The 22,971-nt window shown below is 39.4% G+C and overlaps 1 protein-coding gene across 1 annotated transcript in view; it reads left to right on the top strand.

Moving 5' to 3' along the window:
- The first annotated feature begins 8,297 nt into the window (after positions 1–8,297).
- The window catches only part of cd2ap (CD2-associated protein), a 29,095-nt gene continuing 14,421 nt past the window's right edge, over positions 8,298–22,971 (top strand). Inside the window, exons 1-6 of the mRNA XM_029141102.3 lie at positions 8,298–8,588; positions 16,227–16,384; positions 20,342–20,522; positions 21,262–21,362; positions 22,013–22,151; positions 22,486–22,664. Coding sequence (XP_028996935.1) covers positions 8,585–8,588; positions 16,227–16,384; positions 20,342–20,522; positions 21,262–21,362; positions 22,013–22,151; positions 22,486–22,664 — 762 coding nt within the window. The 5' untranslated portion in view covers positions 8,298–8,584. The remainder of the gene's footprint in view (positions 8,589–16,226; positions 16,385–20,341; positions 20,523–21,261; positions 21,363–22,012; positions 22,152–22,485; positions 22,665–22,971) is intronic.

Here is a 22,971-nt window from a genome sequence, read left to right as displayed (position 1 = left end):
TACGCGCACCCGGCAGAGCACAGACGTCTACAACAAGGGGCGGGATTATCCACTAGCGCCAGCCAATCACAGCCACGAACAGACCATGAATGTCACGTACTTGACGAACCCTTTTTCTGAATGTTTGCACCTTCGCGTATATGACATTTACCCCTCTGGCCAATCCTTTTAATTATTACTAAGCCACAGTATTCCCACTTGAAGTCCGTATCATGTTAAAAGCAACAATATTTAAGTTTTTGAAATATCTCCCTCCTGTTTTCTAGCTGCTATCCAAGTGTGGTAGCAGTGCAGAGATCAACAACGACTAATAATAATAATAATAATAATAATAATAATAATAATAATAATAATAATAATAATAATAATAATAATAATAATAATAATAATGTTTAACCTGTTTTTGCTTCTTGAATATGAAGTCCACTTGTTGCAACAGTTAACCTCATCTGTAAGACTGAGTATGTTTTGATTCGCTTTTGGTAAAAAAAAAAAATAATCTAAAAAGATTGAAGCATTCTGCGAGAATTGGCTTTCAGCGATTATTTGTAGTTTCCATCAGAGGTATTGAGCAAGCTAACCATGCCTTAGTCATCACCTCAGTTTCCATTACAGAGTCATACCATGTGTGATCTGGTTTCCCCCAGAATTGTTTGGAAATTTTCTGTTTTTAGACATTGCTTGCTAATGAAGGTCAGGGTATAATAAGTACATACTGTGGTCTACATTTTAAGTTTACAAACGATGTGTTATCCTTATTTGGCTTTGCCGTGGAAACAAGGTCATTTTATCCCCCAGATGGCTTTTTATCTTTAACAGATGCAGTGAGCTGCCCTTTGACATACTGTAATGTTATCTATGATATTGTAATGCAATAGGACTAAGGCAGAACAAATATTTACAAAAACTGCTAAATATTTACTATAAATCCATATTGTGACAGCTCAGGCCTCCAGCCTTCAGATGCGCTGTGGTTTTTGCCCAGTCTGGTGGGTATAGTTTTTTGTTTCTTGTCTTTATGTGTATTATTTATATCTGTACCCAACGTCTGTATTCATAGTTTTCTCCTGCTTAGCAGTGACTTTCAGTTGTTTCAGAGTAATCTGTAAGGTTAATTGTTTCGTCATGTCTGTAGTGTTGTCTCAGCTCTATTAAATTATTCTTCCTCCTTGTAAATCTGTGGGGTCACGGTTCTCCTCCTGTCTGTCTGTCTGGCCTCTGCATCCCTAGTAATCTCATTTTCTAAATTTCCTAGTAGGGGATTCAGTCAGTCTGTCGGCCTTAGAAGCCACCTTCTGTCTTGTGTATGTATGCGTGCATGTGTGTGGCATTTTTGCAACAAACATTGAGCTTTTTTTTTGTCACAGCTGTGACATATAAACATTCCTGAGATTTCTGGCTACAAATAATTTGTTTTCTTTTTTTAAGATGGCATCTACCCTGCTACTAATCCACTGTTTAATGTCATATGGTGCACAGGAGGTTCCACGGTTGGTGTGAGATACCATAATAACGGATTAGTCCAATTACAGGTGGCCTCAAATGACTGCAAACTAGATACGGCTTGTTGGTTTCACACCTACATACCTGTTCCAAAAATTGCTACGCAACTTTATTTGGTGGTAATTCTCAAAGAAATTGTCCCTCATCTGGGATCACTGTCCTGGGTGGTTTAGGGGCTTAGGTATAGAGGTGACTACTCCCTGATTTTGGCGCATCTGAGGTAATTAAAATGTTAAACAATAACTCCTGACACAATTAAAACCACTTCTAATTGGACTGACCTTTTCAAAGGTATCAGACACTGATTACTGGACCTCCACTGTTTCATGTGTGTCAGTGAAAGAAACCTACCACCAATATTGAATGCAGCTATGAAAGATGCTGGCCCATTAGGCAGGCCATTAGTAAACACGTCTGCATATATCCAAGCTTGCATGCTCACCACCTCAGATGTTTCCACAAATAGCAGCAGCTGATATAAGGGCAGAGCACCATCTGCCCTGCATGTGGAGCAGTAGAGTGGACACAGCAAGCGAGAGAGAGGGGGAAAGATAAAGGAATGAACTGTGTCACTTTGCATTTGCTTTGTAGTAAAGAAGCGTGCGTAAGTAGGTTAATGACTCAGATGGATGACTAGAGAGGAAGTGGAAGTCATACCTTTCTCAGCAGAGAGACAAATGCTTGAGGTGTGAGACTGAGTGACATTCAAGACACTCATCGCACATACTGTACAGTTTGTCGTGCTGCTCACTCATGCTGCAGAGCTGTGTTACTGATCAGGGGGATAAACTGCCTCAGCCGCTGCAGGGCTAGACTTATCCTCAGACTGCAGTTACTAGGTGAAACTGCCATATATAGAACTGAAGTCAAAACAAGCTGTTGTGGCGTAAAGAGGATTGGTCTTAAGAGCCATACCACCATGTACTATTAACACCCACAAACAGCAGCCCAACCAAACATTTTAATCACTGCTGCTGTAATTCCTTTTGAAGGATAATTCTGGTTTATTACAGCTTTGGTCTGGTTGCTAGGCAACTATCCTGTCTTTCTCCTTCCTGGCATATATTGATACGTTTCGTTTTAACCCCATTGTGCTGAAACTACTCATTGCAGTGGAAACACCCTAGACTTAATTGTACCTCACGCAGTGGTGGTTCCTGATCTGACTGCATCCCCCTTCCCATCCATTATCTGAGATCACTTGATTTGAACAAGACTGACTTATTTAGTGTACAGTAAATGTGTTTTACACACATTTTTACACAATTCAATTCAATTTTATTTCTACTGTATAGCGTCATTTCACAACAGAGTTATCTCAAGGCACCTTACAAGGTAAGGTTTAAAAAAATAAATCCCACATACAGCAAGCCTTTAATTGTAATTATTTACAAAAAAAAAAAAAAAAACTCCCTCTCTACCAAAGAAGAGACCTCCAGCAGAACCAGGCTGGATGTAGGCGGCCATCTGCCTCGACCGGTTGGCGTTAGAGGATAGACAGACAAAAAAGCACAGCAACAACAACAAGCAACAGCAGGGCACAGGCAGGATGGTTGGACCAGGGACTGGACACTGGCAATGGGTAAAAATTGGGCCATGCCTGTGTTGACTACTCTTCTCTATGGTACTCTATTGTATGTTCTGCTCAGCCAAAACAGTCAAAATCTTAAGTGGACAAAAAACACTTCATCTTGAAAAGAGAGGGAAAACAAAGAGACATTGACATGAACTAACAGATGTAGACTTTGTGTATAGAGGTTGTTAGCACAGCTTGGATGTTTCTTAGCTACTCTCACACATTCATTTCTGTAACATCTGTCCATCCATCCATCCATTTTCTACTGCTTGGTCCCAGGTGTGGTCGCGGGTGGGGCTGGAGCCTATCCCAGCTGTCTTTGGGCGAGAGGCAGGGTACACCCTGGACAGGTCGCCAGTCCATCACAGGGCAACACACAGACAGACAACCATTCACACACTCACACTCACACCTACGGACAATTTAGAGTGACCCATCAATCTAATGCATGATTTTGGACCGTGGGAGGAAGGCGGCGAACCCGGAGAGAACCATCCTGAGCTTACCTGAGCCCCAACTCACCAGCACAGTTTTATATGATGTGGGGAACAGGGTGGTTAACATTGGAGGAATGGTGCCACTAGAGCAGTGTTTTCCTGTTTGTACAGATCACTGTAATCTGGAATATGTCAAGACAGCCAAAAAATAAAAAGCCTATTTGTCTTTTACTTCACATTCTCTTAAAGGCCCTGTAGCCAAATGCTCTGTCTCTGCAGTTTGAGGAGGAAGGTGTTGTCGCCGTTCAAGAGAGCAATGTTGAAAATGAAGATCAATGAGGAGCCTCCAATCTGTAGATTTTGAGGCTCCATATTTTGATTTTGACTTTGACTTTCTTGACATATCCCCAAAGGTTTGCCTTTCAAGTTATGTGTTTGGTCCCATTTGTTTAAGATCACAGGCACTTCAGTGGGCTGAATGTAATGACAGTAATTGCAGTAATTTCAATTCAATTTATATCAGTTTTATTTTAATATAGCACCAATTTACAACAAATGTTATCTCAAGGCACTTTACAAATTAAGGTTTAGGACCTTACACAACTAAAACCCAACAAACTTTAATGTTTCGGTTTTTAGAAAATCCAGTTTGCAGGCTTTGTGGGGGTTTTGTGTTTTTGTCTTTGGACTGTAAGCTTATTTTTTGTTTCTAGATAAATGAATAGTTTCCAGCCTTGTGCAATGATTTTCAACTTACATGTACTTAGTTCATACCTGCGTCTTTGCATTTTCTACTAGCCTGTCCTCTGATTTTGTTCTGTGTTAGTAAATTCAGTTTTGTGCTGAACTATAAGCTTGTCCGTGAGTGTCTGCGTTTTGGCCCTTTATTTGGCTGGCTGAGTTGTAACAGACAGCTAAAAAGTTCAGTGTTTTGTTCAGGAACACTTTGACTCATGACTGTTGGAGTTGGACCTTGAACCACTGACACCATGGTAAAAATTCAACACATTCTACAGACCTAGATTATCCATTATAGGAATTCCTCTATTCTTTACACACAAAGTTTATTTCCTTTTGGCTGTCACATGTTTGTTGAGGCTTTTTAAATCTAAGTCAGAGAATGTTTCACATACAATAGTTATGGTACCTTACATCAACCTTTTTACATCCAAACAAGCCTGTTATAATAATACAGTTTATTAAATCATATTTTAGTGGGAGACACAAGGGTTCTGGCAAAATTTACATCTACTGTATGTTGGACCAGGACTCACTGCAGGACACACGGTCTGCCCTGGAGAGCAGGTTCAGCAACAGACTGATCCACCCTCGCTGTGGGAAGGAGAGATTGCGCAGGTCTTTCCTTCCTGCTGCTGTCAGACTTTACAATGAACAATTACAACATGGTGCACATTTTCACGACACTGCCACATACACTAAGCAATTACACCAGTCACTTTAACAACTGCAGTCACTTTAGCTCACTGTCATGTGTACATAATGTTGATTTACAGATAACCAGTGGAGATTACACCCTGTTTTTGTCTTTCTTTTAACAATTGTGTATCTATTGTGTTCTGTATTATTGTATTATTATATTCTTTTCATGCTGGTGTACATGGTAATTTCCCCATTTAGAGACAAATAAAGGTTATCTATTCTGTTCTATTCTGTTCTATTCTATGTATCTCCTTTACCTTATTTTACTGTATGACCAATTCATGTTTGATTTCAGAATATGCTGTTGAGACAACAGAGCACAGAGTAGCAGTCCAGACTGATTTGTTTATCAGATAAAAGCATTGCTGGTCCGAGGAGCAAGAAGATGTCAGGCCACAGAATATTAAGTGCCAATTGAGTTGTACCCTGTCTAGCTCTATGTCTTATGATTCTTAATAATTCTGTAGCTCATTTTTTGGCCAATGACAAGTACAGTAGAAATGTATGCAATTAAAAAAATTTAAATTGTAAAAGATTCACTAATAGCTATTTAAATGTAGTGAAGAATGAGTAGGAAGTAAATCAAAATTCCCGGAAATTGTAAATAAATAAATAAAAAGAATACTTTTTTTGCACTTGATTGCTAAACATCACTACATGAGTTAAAACAACTGAAACAACTAAGTTGTTGCTGTAAATGCAGTCAACAAAATGTTTAACCTAGTCTGTCCTCTACTGGACAAATATGGTCAATGAAACCCAATGATTTTGAATGAGTAAAAAATTTATAAAAACCTTATGGCCTAAGCCAGTCCCACACATTTCAATAATTTCATGGAGCTGATTTAAAATTATTTATAAAATAAAGGTTCTAATTAAAGGAATTAAGAAAATGAAAGTGAAAATACAGATGAAAAAAACAGATGACTTTGCATGTATGCTTTTGCATTCTTTGCCCTTAATTACTTTAGACATTTCTTTTGGAGCAACAGATCAATCTGGGGTTTTCTTTGCTAAATGATCACATATAAGACTGTCCACATGTTCATACTGTACGTCTCTCAGTAAAGGCATAGAACACAACAGTTGGTTGGTTACACTTAGGTCATGACATTGAACGTGAAAGAACTTGAATCAGGCTGAATACATCATAAATGCACAAGGTGTATGTTTTATTACTGTACGAAAAAGGGAAACCATAACTCATTTGTTTTTAATTGATTTGCCTTTGTTTAGCCAGATAGTTACATTCACAGTTAATGCAAATCTTCTATTCAAATTTCTGATATATGAGCTGCCACTGTAATGCTGGCATCACATCTGCTCACCACATATCGCATTTAAGAGCTTGAATGGAAGTGTAAATCAGTGTGTAGTACTTCTCTCAGAACACCTCTACCATCTATCTATCTATCTATCTTACAAAAAGTGCTTCACAGATACGCCTCCCTCCCAAAGGTTAAAAGCAAATAAAAGTAAAAAAAGAAGAAATAAGAAGAAAAAGAAGAAATGCAAAAAAACATAGAAACACCAATAAAAGTCTTCGGGTAGGCTATTCCATAGACGGGGACCAAAAAGTGAAAAAGACGCTTTCCTGTGAGTTTTAATTTTAACTTCAGGAATAATTAAAAGAGTCCCACCAGTGAACCTGAGGATTCTACAGGGCTCTTAGGGGACAAAGAGCTCTGATAAATAGCTAGGGCTAAAAGCATTAAGACCAGTAAATGAATCTTGAAATGGACTTTTATACTTTCCTGATACAGTATGTGCTTTAACACCAAATGATACTGACTATTTACAAGAAGGTCTGTACTTTGACTAATTGATTTTGTTCTGACATTCTGTGTGAATTGTGTGAATACATTTTCAACACACTAAGGAGCTAAAGTGTGTGTGTGTGTGTGTGTGTGTGTGTGTGTGTGTGTGTGTGTGTGTGTGTGTGTGTGTGTGTGTGTGTGTGTGTGTGTGTGTATGCGTGCGTGTGTGCACACAGCCAGAAAAGTTTGCATAAGATTTGTATTTACGCTACTTTTTAAAGCAATGTTGACATTCAGTTTAAATGGCTCCTGTCGCTGTGAATTTGCCCTCAACTACTTCCTTTTCATTGTGTGGTGTCAGAGAGATAAGCTGGGTCATTCAAAGTGGGCCCTGCAACCAGTGCAATCTGGGGACGATTGAGCACAGGATTGTAGATTTTACTTTCATGTTTTCATGTTTGTATGTATTTCCAAAACTCCCTTGTACATTTCAGACTCTCAAAATGTTGTGTGGCAGCTGTGAACTTGTCTTACTTTCTTGCCAAAGTTGAATTGTGAGTTGAAGGAACACTTTTCAATCATTGACAGATCCTGTTTCTCAAAGGTGGGTAAACCATGACATTTCTAAAATTAACTAAATGTACTGTTTGTTCAATGTACTTACAGTAAGATGACCTTAACTGACTTGGCATAAACTACATTGCAATACAATCTACTGCATAAAATTAAATAATTTTGAAATGTGAAATGTTCAGTTCTTCCATAATCATATTTATTAGTTTAGGATAAGTATGCTATATAGAAACCTGTCAGAGTTATCTGATTCTCTTATCTAGCAAATCAAAGATTCTATGCAGTAAATCACCAAAAAGAAATAATTGTCATGTAAAAAAACCTACGTACCTTAATTAAACTATTTATTTTGTCCACATGCCCTTTGCTTATGATAATAATAATCTTATTATCTTACGCATGTATATACATTACACCAGATATTATAACTTAGTGTGTTATGTTACATTAATACGTTTAATTTGCATGAATGCATATATATGTATATATTTTATTTATCATTGCCATTGCGAATTTAAATAAATACTAACGATCTTCAACAGCCTGTCTACTTCTATTTACTGCAGACAATCACGTTTAGAACCATATGCTCACTGTCCTACAATACATACAAATAAAATCACATCATACATCATATTTTTACAGGTGTGGTGCTACTGTACATGTGTTTGTTTGTATATGTGATAGTCCGTTTTGATGTGCTCCATTTGAATAATAAATACATGTTCACTAATGCCAGTGCAAAGCGTTGCTTATTCTTGACATTTTAGCATATTGTCACTTTGCCATCCGGTGACACATGCCCGGTCCTGTTGCTGCAACGGGAGCGTGGTCTTATGCAAATTGAGCGTTAAAGAGATGTGGCTAAAACCGCTCAGTTGAAATTCGCGCGCGTGCACACGCGTGAAGTTCTCACAGTTCCTCCCGCGTGAACCAATAAAACAGGCGTTCCAGCAAACATTCCTCTCGCGGTGCCGTCATTACCTGAAACATCGCGCAGTTTCCCGTAACTTAGTATTTTGCTGTCAACCCGCGGAGCCAGATCCAAAGAAGGTGGAGACTCCCTGGCAACTTCCTGCACAATAATCTTGAAGCAGCAGCACGACAAACTCGGGAGGCTGCTGTTGCTCCTGCTGAGCAGGGACGAATGGATATACGGCTCACTTGACTTCGTTTTTCGGCGACTGAGGAGCACTTTGTGGGCGAATTTTGCGCGTCTACCGGGCTGGTAGGTGGCAGTGAGGCTGCTAGATACAAGAATCCCAACGTTTGATAGCGAGGCGGCGCGGACGGCAGGAATGGGTAAGTTTTCCATGATGTGGCGTCTGCCTTACGTTTATACGTGAACTCCCATTTCTTTTTAGACTCGACATAATGTCCAACGCGGCTGCGGGCGCGCGAAAGCGTTGAAGCGCACGCCAGCTTTTTGGACGAGTCTGTTTATCTTTTGGCAATAGGGAGTTTAAGTTAGCAAGTCAGTTAGCTCGTTGGTTAGCCTAGCCAGCTAGCAGCCTGCTGAACTGGATAACGCTAACCTCCATCCCTGGAATCGACTGCATTTCGAGCTAATGTTAACGCGAGCGAACGATACACCTAAGCTGGTGTCAACATGGCTCCTGCAAAACTATTCACCGCAAGAAAAACACTGCTGAAGAACTGGAACTCGGGCTTCACGCTGAGTAACCTAAAATAAGGAGCGGCTGCAGTTTGTATTTACAGTAAAGGAAAAACTGCAGACCTCTTCTCTCTCACTTGTTTTAAAGAGCGTGTAAGTATTTTTATTTCCCACACCGTGTCGAGGCTTTATTCCTGTTATAACGGTGACAGCCTGTATCATTACTCCATGTTCCCACGCCCAAATCCAGTAGTCACAGTAGATCACAATTGACATAGATTCTGTCTTAAATGTTTAACTACTATGCACAAGTGCAACGTTATTAACATAGTGTTTTAGCTTAGACTGGCCGGATATAGAGTCAGTGCACTTCACTGACAAAAGTAAGAACAAGGCTGTTACAGAGAGTGGTTGTTGCGATGGTCAGGTTGAATACATGTAAAGGAAACGCTGTGATCTTGTGTGTGCGTTGCGTACTTTCTGTACAGTATCATGAAGCATTCTGCTTCTTGCTCAACGTGCAGCCTGTGGTTTCTGTGGTTCTATGCAGTAAGACTCGTTTAGGATCTCTGGTATGTCGTAAAGCAGGTTTTTAAACTCAGCCTCACACAAACCTCTGTGCAAAGGTGCAGACATTTGCTTTCACGTAAGCTAGAAAACGGTTCAGGTTTGTAGTAAATTAAAGGCAAAATAAACTGAAAATTGCGGAGAAGAGACCAGACAATTGTTGATAGAACTCTGTCTTAAACTCACACTTAAGTATAATTGCTCAATATGAGACCCCCCCCCCCCCCCCCCACCTTGACCTGTTTATTTCTAGGGCATAGGGTTCAGATCAGTGTACATTGTATTCCTCTTGTCTTTGCTATGTCTAGCACATTGTTGTGTGTGTGTGTGTGTGTCTGTGTGTTTCTTGAACTTAGTCTGGTACTGTGTGATTAATACATTCTACAAACTGGCATTTCTAGCAGTGTGTTGTCTGTGAATAAAACTACTGGGGTTTGCTCTGCGGCACATTTTTTTTACTATGATTTGCTGGAAAACCCCTAACCCAGGAACTGAAGTGAGACAGCTGGAACACTATGGATCTATGTTTATACGGATTGAGTATTAAACACAGACAGCCTCTTACACCCTGCCCCACCAATATACTAATATTGACAGTAACATTCCACAGATCTGCTTAAACAAAGACTGGAAATGTGCCAGATTGTCTGATTGAACATTAACTGTGTTGACTGCGACCAGTTTTACCAGAATGCATACTGGGTTTAACTTGACTTATTAAGGTCAGTTTACAGAGCGCTGTTTGCCTGTTACGTTAATGCTCACTAAGTTTCAGCTATATAGTAAATTGACATTAATAAAACTGTAATTGTTACTGTTATTGTTCCAAACCTTTTACGTATTCAACAGTCATTACATTTTTTCTAGACAAAGAGCAAGAGTCAGTCTGGCCTTAGCACCTGTACACACACATTTACTGTCTCATTTCAGAGCTTTGGCTGAATGTAATTGCCATCACTGAGATGGCAACTGATAACTTGTTCTTTAGCGTACTGCACCTAATAGCAGAAGATGTGTAGGCAGATAAGTAAAAAGGACTTACACTATGCAAATGCCAATGATGTCTCAAGTATTTGGAAACACTCATTGTTTTTTGCCTTCAAACCAAGTTTTCGCTTCCTTCCTGTCAATGGCTTATGCAAGACCCTTCTAGAAACTATTTACCTGACATTGTGTCAGAGGAGGAAGACAACAAGGTGGAAATCCATTACTATTAGCTGAGTAATAGGTGTTGTGGCTGAAAATGGTCATACCCTACAACATCCAGAATCCATTGCACCCTGACAAATCACTTGAGCTGCAGTGATTGAATCTACCTGTCGTTTAGCTCCGTCCCCCTCTCAGCCCGACCCTTGCTGGGGCAGGTACAGAAAAAAACAGGAAGCACTAGTCTCTGAGCATATGGCAAACAATTCCCTGACATGTCTGAAGGGACTTTTGCAGAAGAATAAATGATAATTTCTTTGCACAGAAAATTTGGAGGAATCTGAGTGTCCCTTTATTCTTAAATACTGCCCACCATTGTTTGGGTCAACCCTCCTTGAAAATTGGTGAAATGTTTTCCTTTAATATGTTAACTGGAAGCTTGCATGTGAAGGCATAGTATGTATATGCCGACAGCCACTACGTTGCAGAAGTGTAAGTGTGAGGAAACTAAGTTCATATTTAGCAGTAATTAATAAATGCCCCTCATAGAGGTGGAAAACAAAATTTATAATGAAGCAATGAAAAAAATATTACTTATAAAAGCAGACTCACTAACTGTTGTGTTCTTATCCTCAAATGTGAGAGAAATCCAGTGCTTAATAAGCCTATTTTTGTAAGCAGTCCTGAGTAAGTCTACAAACATGTTGAATTTTGAGGAGACTTGTGAGCAGTTGACCATTATACAGTAAATGAAATTCATTCAGGGCGGCATGGTGGTCACAGCAAGAAGGTTCTGGGTTCGATTCGAGTGAAGCAGAGTAAATTTAATGAATAATTACATAATTAGACTAGGTTGTATATTGCTACTGTAAATGTTTATTTTTTTAACTGCATATTTTCCTAATAGTGTATTGGTCAAAACTCATTTTGTTTGATTTTTTTTTAACTATAGGTTGTACTTCCAAGATCAGAGGCAGAGGAAATTGTGCATGAATGACACAGTATGACTTAAGGGCCTGACGGCCAAATGCCTTCTTTAGGTTTAATTGCAATTGTCATTCCCTTCTTCGCCTATGATGTCTCAGTTGCGGCAAATATGTCAGGAATCCTCCACTGCCACTCCCAAGGGCCTAGGGTTATGCCACACTATTAACAGGGAAGGCAGTGTGTTTGTATTCCTGTTTCTTTTTTCCTTCCTTTACTCTTGTCTTTGGTTAACTCTCAGTGTGCTGTATTGCTGACAAAGCTTTTAAAATGTTTCCGATGGCTGGTAAACCTGCCGGGTCTGGTTACATAACCAGTTTTCTTCCTAACAGGTGGTTAATTCTCAATAGAGATTGTATATTATAGAAACTGTACTTAAAATATATTTGTGTAGTCATACTTTAGCCCACAAAGTTGCAGTGGTTTCTATATAACTGATCTTTTCTGTTTATGAAGGAATAGTTCACATACAGAGAGCAATTTGCATTTGTCGCATGGAGTTGCAACTAGACGTATCAAGAATAACCATCCGGATGCTTGCTATGGTTGTTAAGTTGCATTTCCATCTGTGATAAGATGGTAGCTTTAATACATTTTTAAAAACAGGACTATGAGGCTTATTAGAAGTCGGAAGAATTATTTAGGTCAGAATCCCCCCTGCTGCAATCTGACTTCTCACACACCTAACACCCAGAAGCCATCTTTACAGTAATTATCTTAAATCTAGTGTCAACCCAAGACAAGTATAACCCCCAGTACATCCTTACAGCACTGGTACTGGACAGACAGGTTTTATCTGTGGTTTAGGGACAGCAGATTCAGTGGCCACATTGACAACACTTCCCCATAAAGGAGCCTGTAATGGCACATTACATTATGTTATTTTTAAAACCACAAACCACATTTATCTGATTATAAAACTCAAATCACTTCTGTGCTTGTAATATTAGATTTGATATCATAAATTGGGCCATTTGTCTACAGGTTTCTAGTTCCTCGCTGGTTTGCATTGTGGTTTTCCTCCAATATTGTTCATGTGGTAGCTAATGGGTAGCTAAAAGGGACCATTGTTTAGCTTTGCACTTTTAGTAGGCATTGTTGGGTTTTCTATATAGTAGTAGTATATTTTATTAAACCTTACTTTGCCTTTATATGACTTTTGTTGGGTATTGGTTTAATTTCAATAAAATTAGTAGACTTTTTACTTAATTACACAGTATAAAACTGAATCCATTTAAAGTGATGATGTTAGGTAGGTAGAGAAATAATGATGTCACCCACATTTTGAAACAAATTCTGTGTAGAAGAACCAAACTTATAATTGTAGAATTATAACATTTTTAATGTGCTGTGTTAATGTCAAAGTAAGAGTGTATAGCATGAATTTGGCCTGCCCCGTGTTGTATTTGCTCTGTGCAGTGTGGTGTGTCTGTCAGATGTACCCTTTGTTTTGTTTATCACAGCTGAGCGGGCATATCTCTTCCTGTGTTTACATGCATCGATAGCCCCAAACTCTTGCCAAAGGCTTTGCTAAGTTGTTTGTATATCGTTCAGCCTGTTAAGTGTGTGTTTGTCCGTGTCCCTCTTCTTTTTTGTCTATGTGTAGAACTGAGACCTGACCATTTATCAAGATAGTATATCATATCCGAAGGGATCCAATTACCTTTGTTTTGTTTCTGAGCACAGAATGCAATGTCCATATCTCTTCCTGTCTTAGTGGTATTATACTTTTATTCATTGTAACAGGGAGTATCACACACAGCATACTTCTTTAAATTGTTGTTAAATGTTGCAAACACAGACAAAAAGTTACACCATATTCACATATCAATCAATTGTTGATCTTCTTTCTGTCTAAAGGTTGGCATCAGCCAAAAAGCCAGAACTGACTGACCTCTTGTCTTTTAATTTCAGTAAATTTGCTTTATGTAGAAGAAATGACATTGTTTTTTGACAGCTGTAACATCACTTTTTGACTATGTTGAGACATGCCTGTGGATAGTTACCTGTCACTGTTAGATGGAAATCAATTCTGCCTGCAAGGCCCAAACCCTTCTGCAGCTGCTGTTGCTTTTACAGTGAGACTTCCTAACTTGTCTATGTTGAATGAGATTGCGTTTACAATGGGTAAAAATTTAAACTTAGCCCTCAGCCTAAGACCCCAGTCAGAGATCACTGCATTGGACCCTAAATTTATTTGTGCATGATAAAATGTGAAGGACAGACCAACCCAATAGGGGGCCAACAGATGGAGATATGACAAAATAGACTCCATTCAATAGTCAACCCTGGAGAGGCAGCCCCTGAGGCTCTGGGTAAGGGTGTGTGCATAATACAGTTAAAACTGAGGGTAATTTTGGATAAGAGTGCGTCCACTGTTAAGCAGCTCCTGACTCTTCCTAATCCTTCTGTGGAAACGATTCAGAACACATCACCCACTGGGCCCATCCACCCCCACCTCACACACAATCACAGCTGATCAGGTGAGAAAGGAGCAAGCTTCATCTAACAAAGGCTGCAGGACCCGATGAATCAGCCCAAGGGTGCTGAAAGTCTGTGCTCCCCAGCTATGTGGCGTCCTCCAACACATTTTCAACCTGAGCCTGCAGCTGGAGAGAGTTTTTCTTGGGTGGAATAAGTCATGCATTGTGCCAGTGAATAAGACGCTGCGTCCCAGAGTCCTCAGCGACTACAAACCCGTGGCCCTGATCTCTCACATCATGAAGACTTTTGAGAGGCTGATCCTGGATTCCATGTGTTCTCTGGTGAAACCCTCAGTCGATCCCCTCCAGTTTGCATATCAACCACATCTAGTAGTGGACGAGGCCGTCATACAGCTGCTCCATCGCACCTACAACCACCTGGAATAGCGTGGTGCCTCAGTGAAACTCATGTTCTTTGATTTCACCAGTGCATTTAACACTATCCAGCCTGCACTGCTGGGAGAGAAACTGAAGGACATGCAGGTGGAGCACCCCCTAATCTCACGGATCATGGACTACCTCACCAACCTCCCCAAGTACGTCTGCAGAACTGTGTGTCTGACGCCGTGGTCTGCAGCACAGGAGCGCCACAGGGGACAGTCCTGTCTCCCTTCCTCCTTACCCGCTTCACCTAAGACTTCAGGGTGGTGATGTCACAGAGTACCAGGAAGTGGCAAACAGCTTTGTGGGCTGGTGTGGACAGAGCCACCTCCATCTGAACATCAGTAAAACTAAGGAGCTGGTGATTGACTTTAGGAAATCTGTGAGTGCTGTCACCCCTCTCTCTATTAAAAAATTAAGAGGTGGTGACCGAGTACAAATACCTGGGAGTTTACTTGGACAATAAACTGGACTGGAAAAACAACTCCTCAGCAGTGAACAAGAAGGCTCAGAGCAGGTTGTACCTTCTGAGGAGGAGGCTCAGGTCCTCTGCAGCTCCATGCTGAGGATGTTCTATGAGTCTGTGGTGGCCAGTGTAGTGTTTTATGCTGTGGTCTGCTGGGGCAGCAGCATGAATGTAGCAGACAGTAACTGGACAAAGTGATCAGGAGGGCTGGTTCTGTTCTGGGGGAGGGGCTACATGACCCCTACATGCTGTAGCTGAGAGGAGGATGCTGTTCAAACTCCTCTCTATCCTAGACAACACCTCCCACCCACTACATAGTGTGCTGGCTGGACTGAGGAGCACCTTAAGCCAGAGGCTGGTCAGTATTAGGTTCTCCACAGAACGCCACCGGAGATCCTTCCTACCAGTGGCCATCAGCCTGTACAACGCCTCCTCTGTCAAGGGTTGATTTTTGTCCATGCAATATAATGTATAATAAAACTTTAGCTAGTAATTAGATGTAATTGGACAATAGTAATTAGACTTGATCTGAGTGTGTGTAGATGTGTTGGCATTCTTATTTTTAATCTCCCTACCTTCTTGTGTGTACCTCCAACTGTAACAGCAATCAAAGTGTGCAAAGTAATTTCCCTCTGGGATTAATAAAGTTTTTTGAATATTGAATTATCAGTTAATTTATCATCTGCGTTTTCCAACTCTCCTGAGATGCATCAATTCCATCTTTTCCTCTAAACCATCATCTTTCACGTGTTTTTCCGAATATACACGCACAATTTGATTATCATTTCATGTAACTTATTTCCTACTAGTGCTAGGCACGTTAACACGTTAATCGCCCGTTAACGCAGAACTGCGTCCGTTGCAATCACTTGAATCAACTGAAGTATCAATATACTATACAATATACTACTTTTCAATTTGGCTTACTTAATATTTTTATTTGGGCCACAGTGGTAATCGTAATTCTATAGAAATGCTATACCTGAACTTGAACCTCAAGCACAAGCTTTATTAAATCCTGGCAAAAGTGTTTTTAGACAATCTGCAGTAAAAGAGAGAGGCTCACACCAGCTTCTGGAGTTACTGGGTCATGTACATTTGCTACAAAGAAATATATAAGATCATACACTTTTTTACCCATGCTATTTTGATGTCAATTTGATTTTGTTTTTCTTATTTCCCCCTCTGTTTTTCTACACTTCCTTGTCTCTCTTCTTTCAATTTTATGGCTTGTCATCCCCTTTTTACACAATTTCTTTCCCTTTTTGCCTTCTTCTTTACCATCCTGTCTGGTGTAGAGGTTGTCGTGGAGTACGAGTATGATGCACTTCATGATGATGAGCTGACTCTGCGCCCGGGTGACATCATTAAGAATGTGCGGCACATTGAGGAGGATGGCTGGATGGAAGGAGATCTTAATGGGAAAAGAGGCCTTTTCCCTGACAACTTTGTTAAGGTGAGAAACATTGCATGGGCATTGTGTTTATCATAATTTGAACAAACTGCATATTAATTCACGTTTACTTTGAATGTGATTGTTGTCACAACTGTTAGTGCTTTATATATGAAGCAGTTGTTAATAATCACTAATTTAATAAATGATTGCTTGGTCAAAGAAATATTAATATTTGAGAATGACCGTTCATTCTTGATAAAGCTAAGACCCAAAATAATAGTACTGTATATTTATAGATGGGATACTCTTTGGGATTTTACTCATAAGCCAAAATAAAAGTTCAGTGTTTTTAGGTAGAAATACTAGTGTTCAGTTATTTTAAATCCATTAGTAACAGGAAATGGTTGCATTAGTTTTCTAAAATACCCTAAAGATTGACACCTTTAGGCTTTACACTGCTAGTTATTTGGCACTCATGACCTAAGGAGTCCTTTTTTGTCCTTACAGTTTTGAACTACTAAGTTCATTATACCTGTTATGAGTTTCTAATTATTCGATCGACACACACACACCCACACACACACCCAACTCAAGTTGTATCTCCATATTCATATTTAGTTTACAAGTCTACACTCAGTCTGATGTCAGGAACCTGTTATTAGAACCGGCATTCACACATTTTACGCATTACTTATTTGAGCTGTCTGTAGTTCTGTGAATATCTTAATAGTTCTGAACTACATGTTATTCCAGTTTAAACAGATCATAAATTCTCTTTTTATTTTCCTTCCTCAGTAATAGAGAGTGGGTGTTTTGACATGTCCTACTTTCTTTATATACAGTACAGTAATGCTCTACTCATTGAGCCACCAGGCTGCGTTTTGGTGTAGTAGTGTAGAGTTACACAGCTAATACAATAGGAACTGAGTTACCCTGCTGCTGTTGGTTTCCCTCTTGCCATGTTTTCTCATTCTTCACCTCTCTCTCCCCTTTTATAATCCGGCGTAGTAAAATAGGTAATCTGCTCAGTCGCCTGGCCCAGTCACTGAGCTTTTATAGATAATCCTTTAAAGAGGTATGCTGGCCGTTGAACTTTGGTCCCGATGATATAACCATTATCTTCAATATGTTGTTCCTATTTCCTGCTCCTCGTAGTTTGTTTTGTAGTGGACTAATCAGGCGACTTAAACTATGCTAGAGCCAGAGATGGTAAGAAAATTCATTACCATTCATTCAATATGAACTGATTAACATATCAGGACATATTTACATAAAATACAGTGGGTTCTCTTGGTGCTGTGTAAAGTGTGCATAAAGAGTTTTTAAAAATATGGGCCAGAATCTTATCATTATGACATAATTTTTGTATCTAAAGCGCTTACTTAAGATCAGTGGAAAAAATGTGGGTGTCGTTCGTTTAGTACACTCATTGTATGTGCAACCCAATTAACACCCTGGAAGTGTGAAAACAGTTTGTTGGGTTGTGTCTGTATATGTGGCAATGTGTGATTATACTTTTAGCTTGCAGCATAGACCTCTTCACACACTTCATTGGTGTTTGTTAGTGAATGTCTCTGTTGCCAAGAGTCTTTTTCTCACAGTCGTGTTTGACAGACATGGAACGCACAGCTGGACTTTTTCTGTAGGTCAGAGTGTTAACGTGTGATCCTCAATTTGTTCAGCTTAGCTTTCTTAAGTGCACAGATTTTATTATTCATATGGTATTTTATTATTTTGGAAGGATTTCCCTGTATATTTTTTCCTGCTGGAATTCCTCTTCACTGAAAGAAATAACCATGCTACTAATTGTCTTTTTACATTTGGAGAATAAATGTGGTGGCTACCTGTAAATACTCACCAAGAGTTAGAAAGCAGTTCATAGGTGAGAAAACAGGCTAATTTTAGAAGCATGGTTCATAGATTTTACCTAGAGACATAAGCTGCTTCTGTTTACTAAAAAGTCTACGTAAACTACTGTGATTACCCCAGAAACCTGTTTTTTTTCACTGCCTTGCATAGAAAATACAGTTTAGGCAAACATGCTGGATTTGTCTTTTAGTCATCTTTTATCTACATATACGTTTTAGACACTTTTCATAGAACAGTAGTGCTAATAAGCTTTCTTTCTATCCATGGGTTTCAGATGTTGTACTATTAGTTTGTAAACCCAAGTCTAGTTCTAGAAGTATGTTGTCTATCAGTTTCCTCCCATTGTGCAAGACCAAGTTGCTCTGGACTGTGGATGCAAGTACAAATGTGGTTGCCTCTTATCGATATAAGCTTAATTCTTACTATATACGTACATGCACACGGAAGGTCTTTCCTTTACCATGTCCACAAAAAATGGGTTCTTGTTCACATTCTTACTGGATATTATTTGTATGAATGTGTCTGTAACAGTGTCAGCTTATATCCTGACAGTATTATTTAAAGGTGGGATGTGGACTTTGTACTGTTGTCAGGGAGTTCCCAAGGCTGACCAAATGGAGCAGCTGTGTTGCGTGATGTATTTGTGATAATTAGTTAGTTAGCTATGGTTACATTTACCGTGTGTACACTGTTACTAGTATGCTGTATAAAGTTATGGTAAAAGTTGTCATATTTCTGCTCTTTAGCTTTGCAGGGTGATGTCTTAACTCACATTCCAATTTAAAAATTAACACATCATTAATCAAGAAGAGTATATTATCTTTTATATACCCTCTAGCAAAACTGTCCTACACAGCATTCAACCTGGTACATGCTGCATCTAAACTGCCAGATGGGACAATAGAAGATTTAAAAAAAAAAGGGTCGCACAGGTTTCTTATTGGTTGTGTTTTACATGTGAACTGCGGGAACAGATTGTCCAAACCAGATCTATGGGAAAGATACACTTGGACCCAGGAGTTTTGCATGTTATAATGGATACATGCAAATGGGACTGTGATACCGTCTAGTATAGTGCCATGACATACGAAACAAAGAAAAAAATGCAATACAATCCAAATGCAATTTATATCCAGGTTCTCAATGTTACAGTATTAACATTTGTAACTTCCTTGCGCATAATGATGGCACCCCACTGTAGAGGCTTATGGATTTAGTTTGTGAGTCAACGGTTTTTACATAAAACAATGTTATAAAATAGTTGGTGTAGCCAGTGAAGGTTATCAATTAATATTAACTGTTTCTGGGGCACATCTCTACATCTTAAAAATTTTATTTAAAGCTTTCTTTTGACACCTTTTTTATTATTTGGTGTCTGTGATGGGCAGCTGCGGATCCAACCATCCTGCCTGTATCCAGTCCCTGGTCCAACCAACCTGTGCTCTGTTGTTGCTTCTTGTTGCTTGTTGCTGTTGCTGTGCTTTTCTCTCTCTCTATCCTCTCACCCCAACCGGTCGAGGCAGATGGCCGCCCACATCCAGTCTGGTTCTGCTGGAGGTTTCTTCCTCGTTAGAGAGGGAGTTTTTCCTCTCCACTGTTGCTGTCAAATTAAATGCTTGCTGTATGTGGGATTTGTTGGGTTTAGTTGTGAGGTTTTAAACCTTACTTTGTAAAGTGCCTTGAAATAACTTTGTTGTGATTTGGCGCTATATAAATAAAAATTGAATTGATTATTTACATTTATACTAAGGCTACCGGTAAGTTACATCAATCGCACAGCTGTGCCCATCCACTTTGTACAGAGAATCATATGCTACCCGTGCAATACTAGCAGTTATGTGCCTTGAGTTAAAAATTGGTTAGAATCTTTTGAGATGCTATTTTTATTTATTGAGGAACTTCCTGACATGGCTACAGCTAGGTCCCACTTATATGAGTTATATAAGTTTTTCAGGTCTTTTTTTTTACTACCAGAGAAACTATATAAATAAAGCTTAATTCCTTTTTGTAACATACTATGCATACTTTGACATACATAACATACTTTGGACTTTCACCAAGAAAATTACTTTACAACGTGGACTCATTAATACAATGTCTTTCGACATATACATAGTATTTTTTTATTATTATTATTATTATTTAAAGGAAGTGAAGAAGGAATCCAAAGAGGCCAAGGAAACAAAGAATGAGGAGAAAAAAGAGGAGACCTCACAGCCTCAGAAGAGGGAGAAGACTGCAAGTAATGTGGCCAACCTGGTTCAGAGGATGAGCACTATTGGCATCCCAACTGGTGGATTCCAACCTCAACCACCGGCCACCCCAAAGAGTAAGTTACTGTAAATTGCATGCAGCACAAGTAAAATTTTAAAATTAAATGAATAAAGATTTTTTTTTCTGCATTTTAAGTTCCATTGGTTAGCAGTTGAGGAGAATGTTTGTTTTATTTATTCTGGTCAAATTGCACAAGAAACATACATTTTCCCTTCATTATCTAGTGTTAAAATCATCACTGTCAGTAAAGTCCATTTGAACATGAGCACATAGCAAAGCAACTTTATATTCATGTCCTACCAATTGCAGCAGTTGTTGACTTGTTGTTGACTCAACTTGTTGAACTTTTGAGTTGACTTTGTTTATTTATTTTTTTGTCAAGCTAGCTCTGCTTGGACAGTTGGGAGTGTCTAATAAAGGGGTGGGGAATCCTGGTCCTCGAGGGCCAGTGTCCCTGCTGGCTTTCCAACTCTCCCTCTCTGAATACACCTGATCAAGGAAATCAGCGCTAGCTGGGGCCGGGAGAGGTGGAAAACCTCGAGGATCAAGTTTGGCCACCCCTGGTCTACTACCTACTCACCTTGAGCACATGGCCAAACACTCTCCTTTGCTGTTTGTGTCTTTACTTGACCCACATCTAACATTGCTCTTGTTTTAATTTGCTATGCCGGTGGATAGACATGCTGTTGCCCTGTTTACCCCATTTACCAACAGAGACATGCACATGTGCACACAATGACAAACAGTGGGTTGGAGATTGACTGTTGTGTTTTGGTCCATCTTTGTATTAACAGAACCTAAAAAGAGACAATGCAAGGTGTTGTTTGATTATCATCCACAAAATGAAGATGAACTGGAGCTGAAAGCAGGAGACATCGTAGACATCACCGAAGAGGTATGTTTAACACTAGCACTGACACATTTTTTTGTCTGTCTGTCTTTTGAATCCACACTACCACTCAGCGTTTGGATACACCTTCCCCTTCAATACACACACACACACACACACACACACACACACACACACACACACACACACACACACACACACACACAACATTTTTGTGCACAAGACAACTAATAGTCTAACGCACATCAGGAAACAACAAAACTATTGTATCTACTATAACTAGCATGTGAATCTCATAAGATACAGCAACAAGTTTGAACACTGAAATAACATTGACGTGTAACGTCTAAAGTCTTGACTGACTTTTATTGTCTTTCATTTGTTAATAGATATAATGTAGGCAAAAGTAAATGTTTCACTTGTGTCAGCTTTGTTGACTCACAGATGTGCAATCTTTGCAATGCCGTCAACTGAGGTGTACAGAAGTTTATTTGTTTATTTATTTTGTATAACAACTCACAACGACTAGGGAGGTCAACCTAACTAAATGTTTGTTTTATACTGTTGGCTGGGTGCGTTTTGTGTCTTTTGACTGCTGGATTGTGATGCACAGAATCTCAGAACAATTGCATATGATGTTATAAAAGATTAAAGCAGGAAATTAACTCACTGTGGCATCAATTTGTTGTTTGCAGGTCGAAGAAGGCTGGTGGAGTGGCACTGTTAATGGCAAATCTGGGCTGTTTCCCTCCAACTTTGTAAAGGAGGTGGAGTCCACAGGAGAGGATGGAGACTCCACACAACCACACAACCACACAACTGAAGAAACAAGTAGTAAGACAGCGGGGGGGAAAAAATAATCAGGTCTTTAAAAGTGTTAAGGGTGCAGCTAATGATGGATTTTAATGTATAGTTGGTTATAGATATAGTGTCCATTTTTTTTAATGTCCATGAAAGGTGGATGCTGTGTGGTTTTACTCATTTATCATTGTCTTCAATAATAACAATTTACGTTTGAGACATTTTTCCCCAATCTTCCAGAGTCATCATTATATCATATTCATTAAAACAATTGTCAGAATCTTTGATATGTACTCTAATCAAATTTGAATACAAGTCTGAAAGACAAGTCAACTGTTTCATTTTCAACTAATGAGTTTCTCTCTAGATGGAAGTGCAGGAGCCAGCACCACCACCCCTACCACACCTCAATCCACCACAGAGAACGGAGTTGCTGCTCAGCCTAAAAAAGTCCGGGGTGTCGGCTTTGGAGATATATTTAAAGAAGGATCAGTCAAGCTAAGGGGTCGACGTTCTAGCACAGATACTGAGGAAAAGAAGGAAAAAGTAAGTGTTAGTTTAAGGCAACACAATGCCCTCTCAAAATTAAAGAAGGGTATATAGTCTGTGGCGCAGTGGTTAGCGCATCATGCTCAGGTCGCGGGTTCAGTCCCTTCAGAGAAGGAGTTACCTCTATATTAATAAGATGACATGCAAAATAACCAGAAAACACAGTATATTTATTAAACATAATATCAACCAAAGGTCTTATTTTCTGTCTTGTTCTGAAGCTTTTCTTTTTTTTTCTTTATCTCTTTTTTTCACAACAGCTCTCACACTGTTTCACAACTAACAGCTTCTTTCACTCCCTTCT

This window comes from Betta splendens, chromosome 24 (assembly GCF_900634795.4).
Source record: "Betta splendens chromosome 24, fBetSpl5.4, whole genome shotgun sequence".
In the NCBI taxonomy this organism is placed as follows: Eukaryota; Metazoa; Chordata; class Actinopteri; order Anabantiformes; family Osphronemidae; genus Betta; species Betta splendens.
The sequence above is the reverse complement of the archived record's forward strand: the minus strand, read 5'-3'. Positions and strand labels throughout refer to the sequence as shown.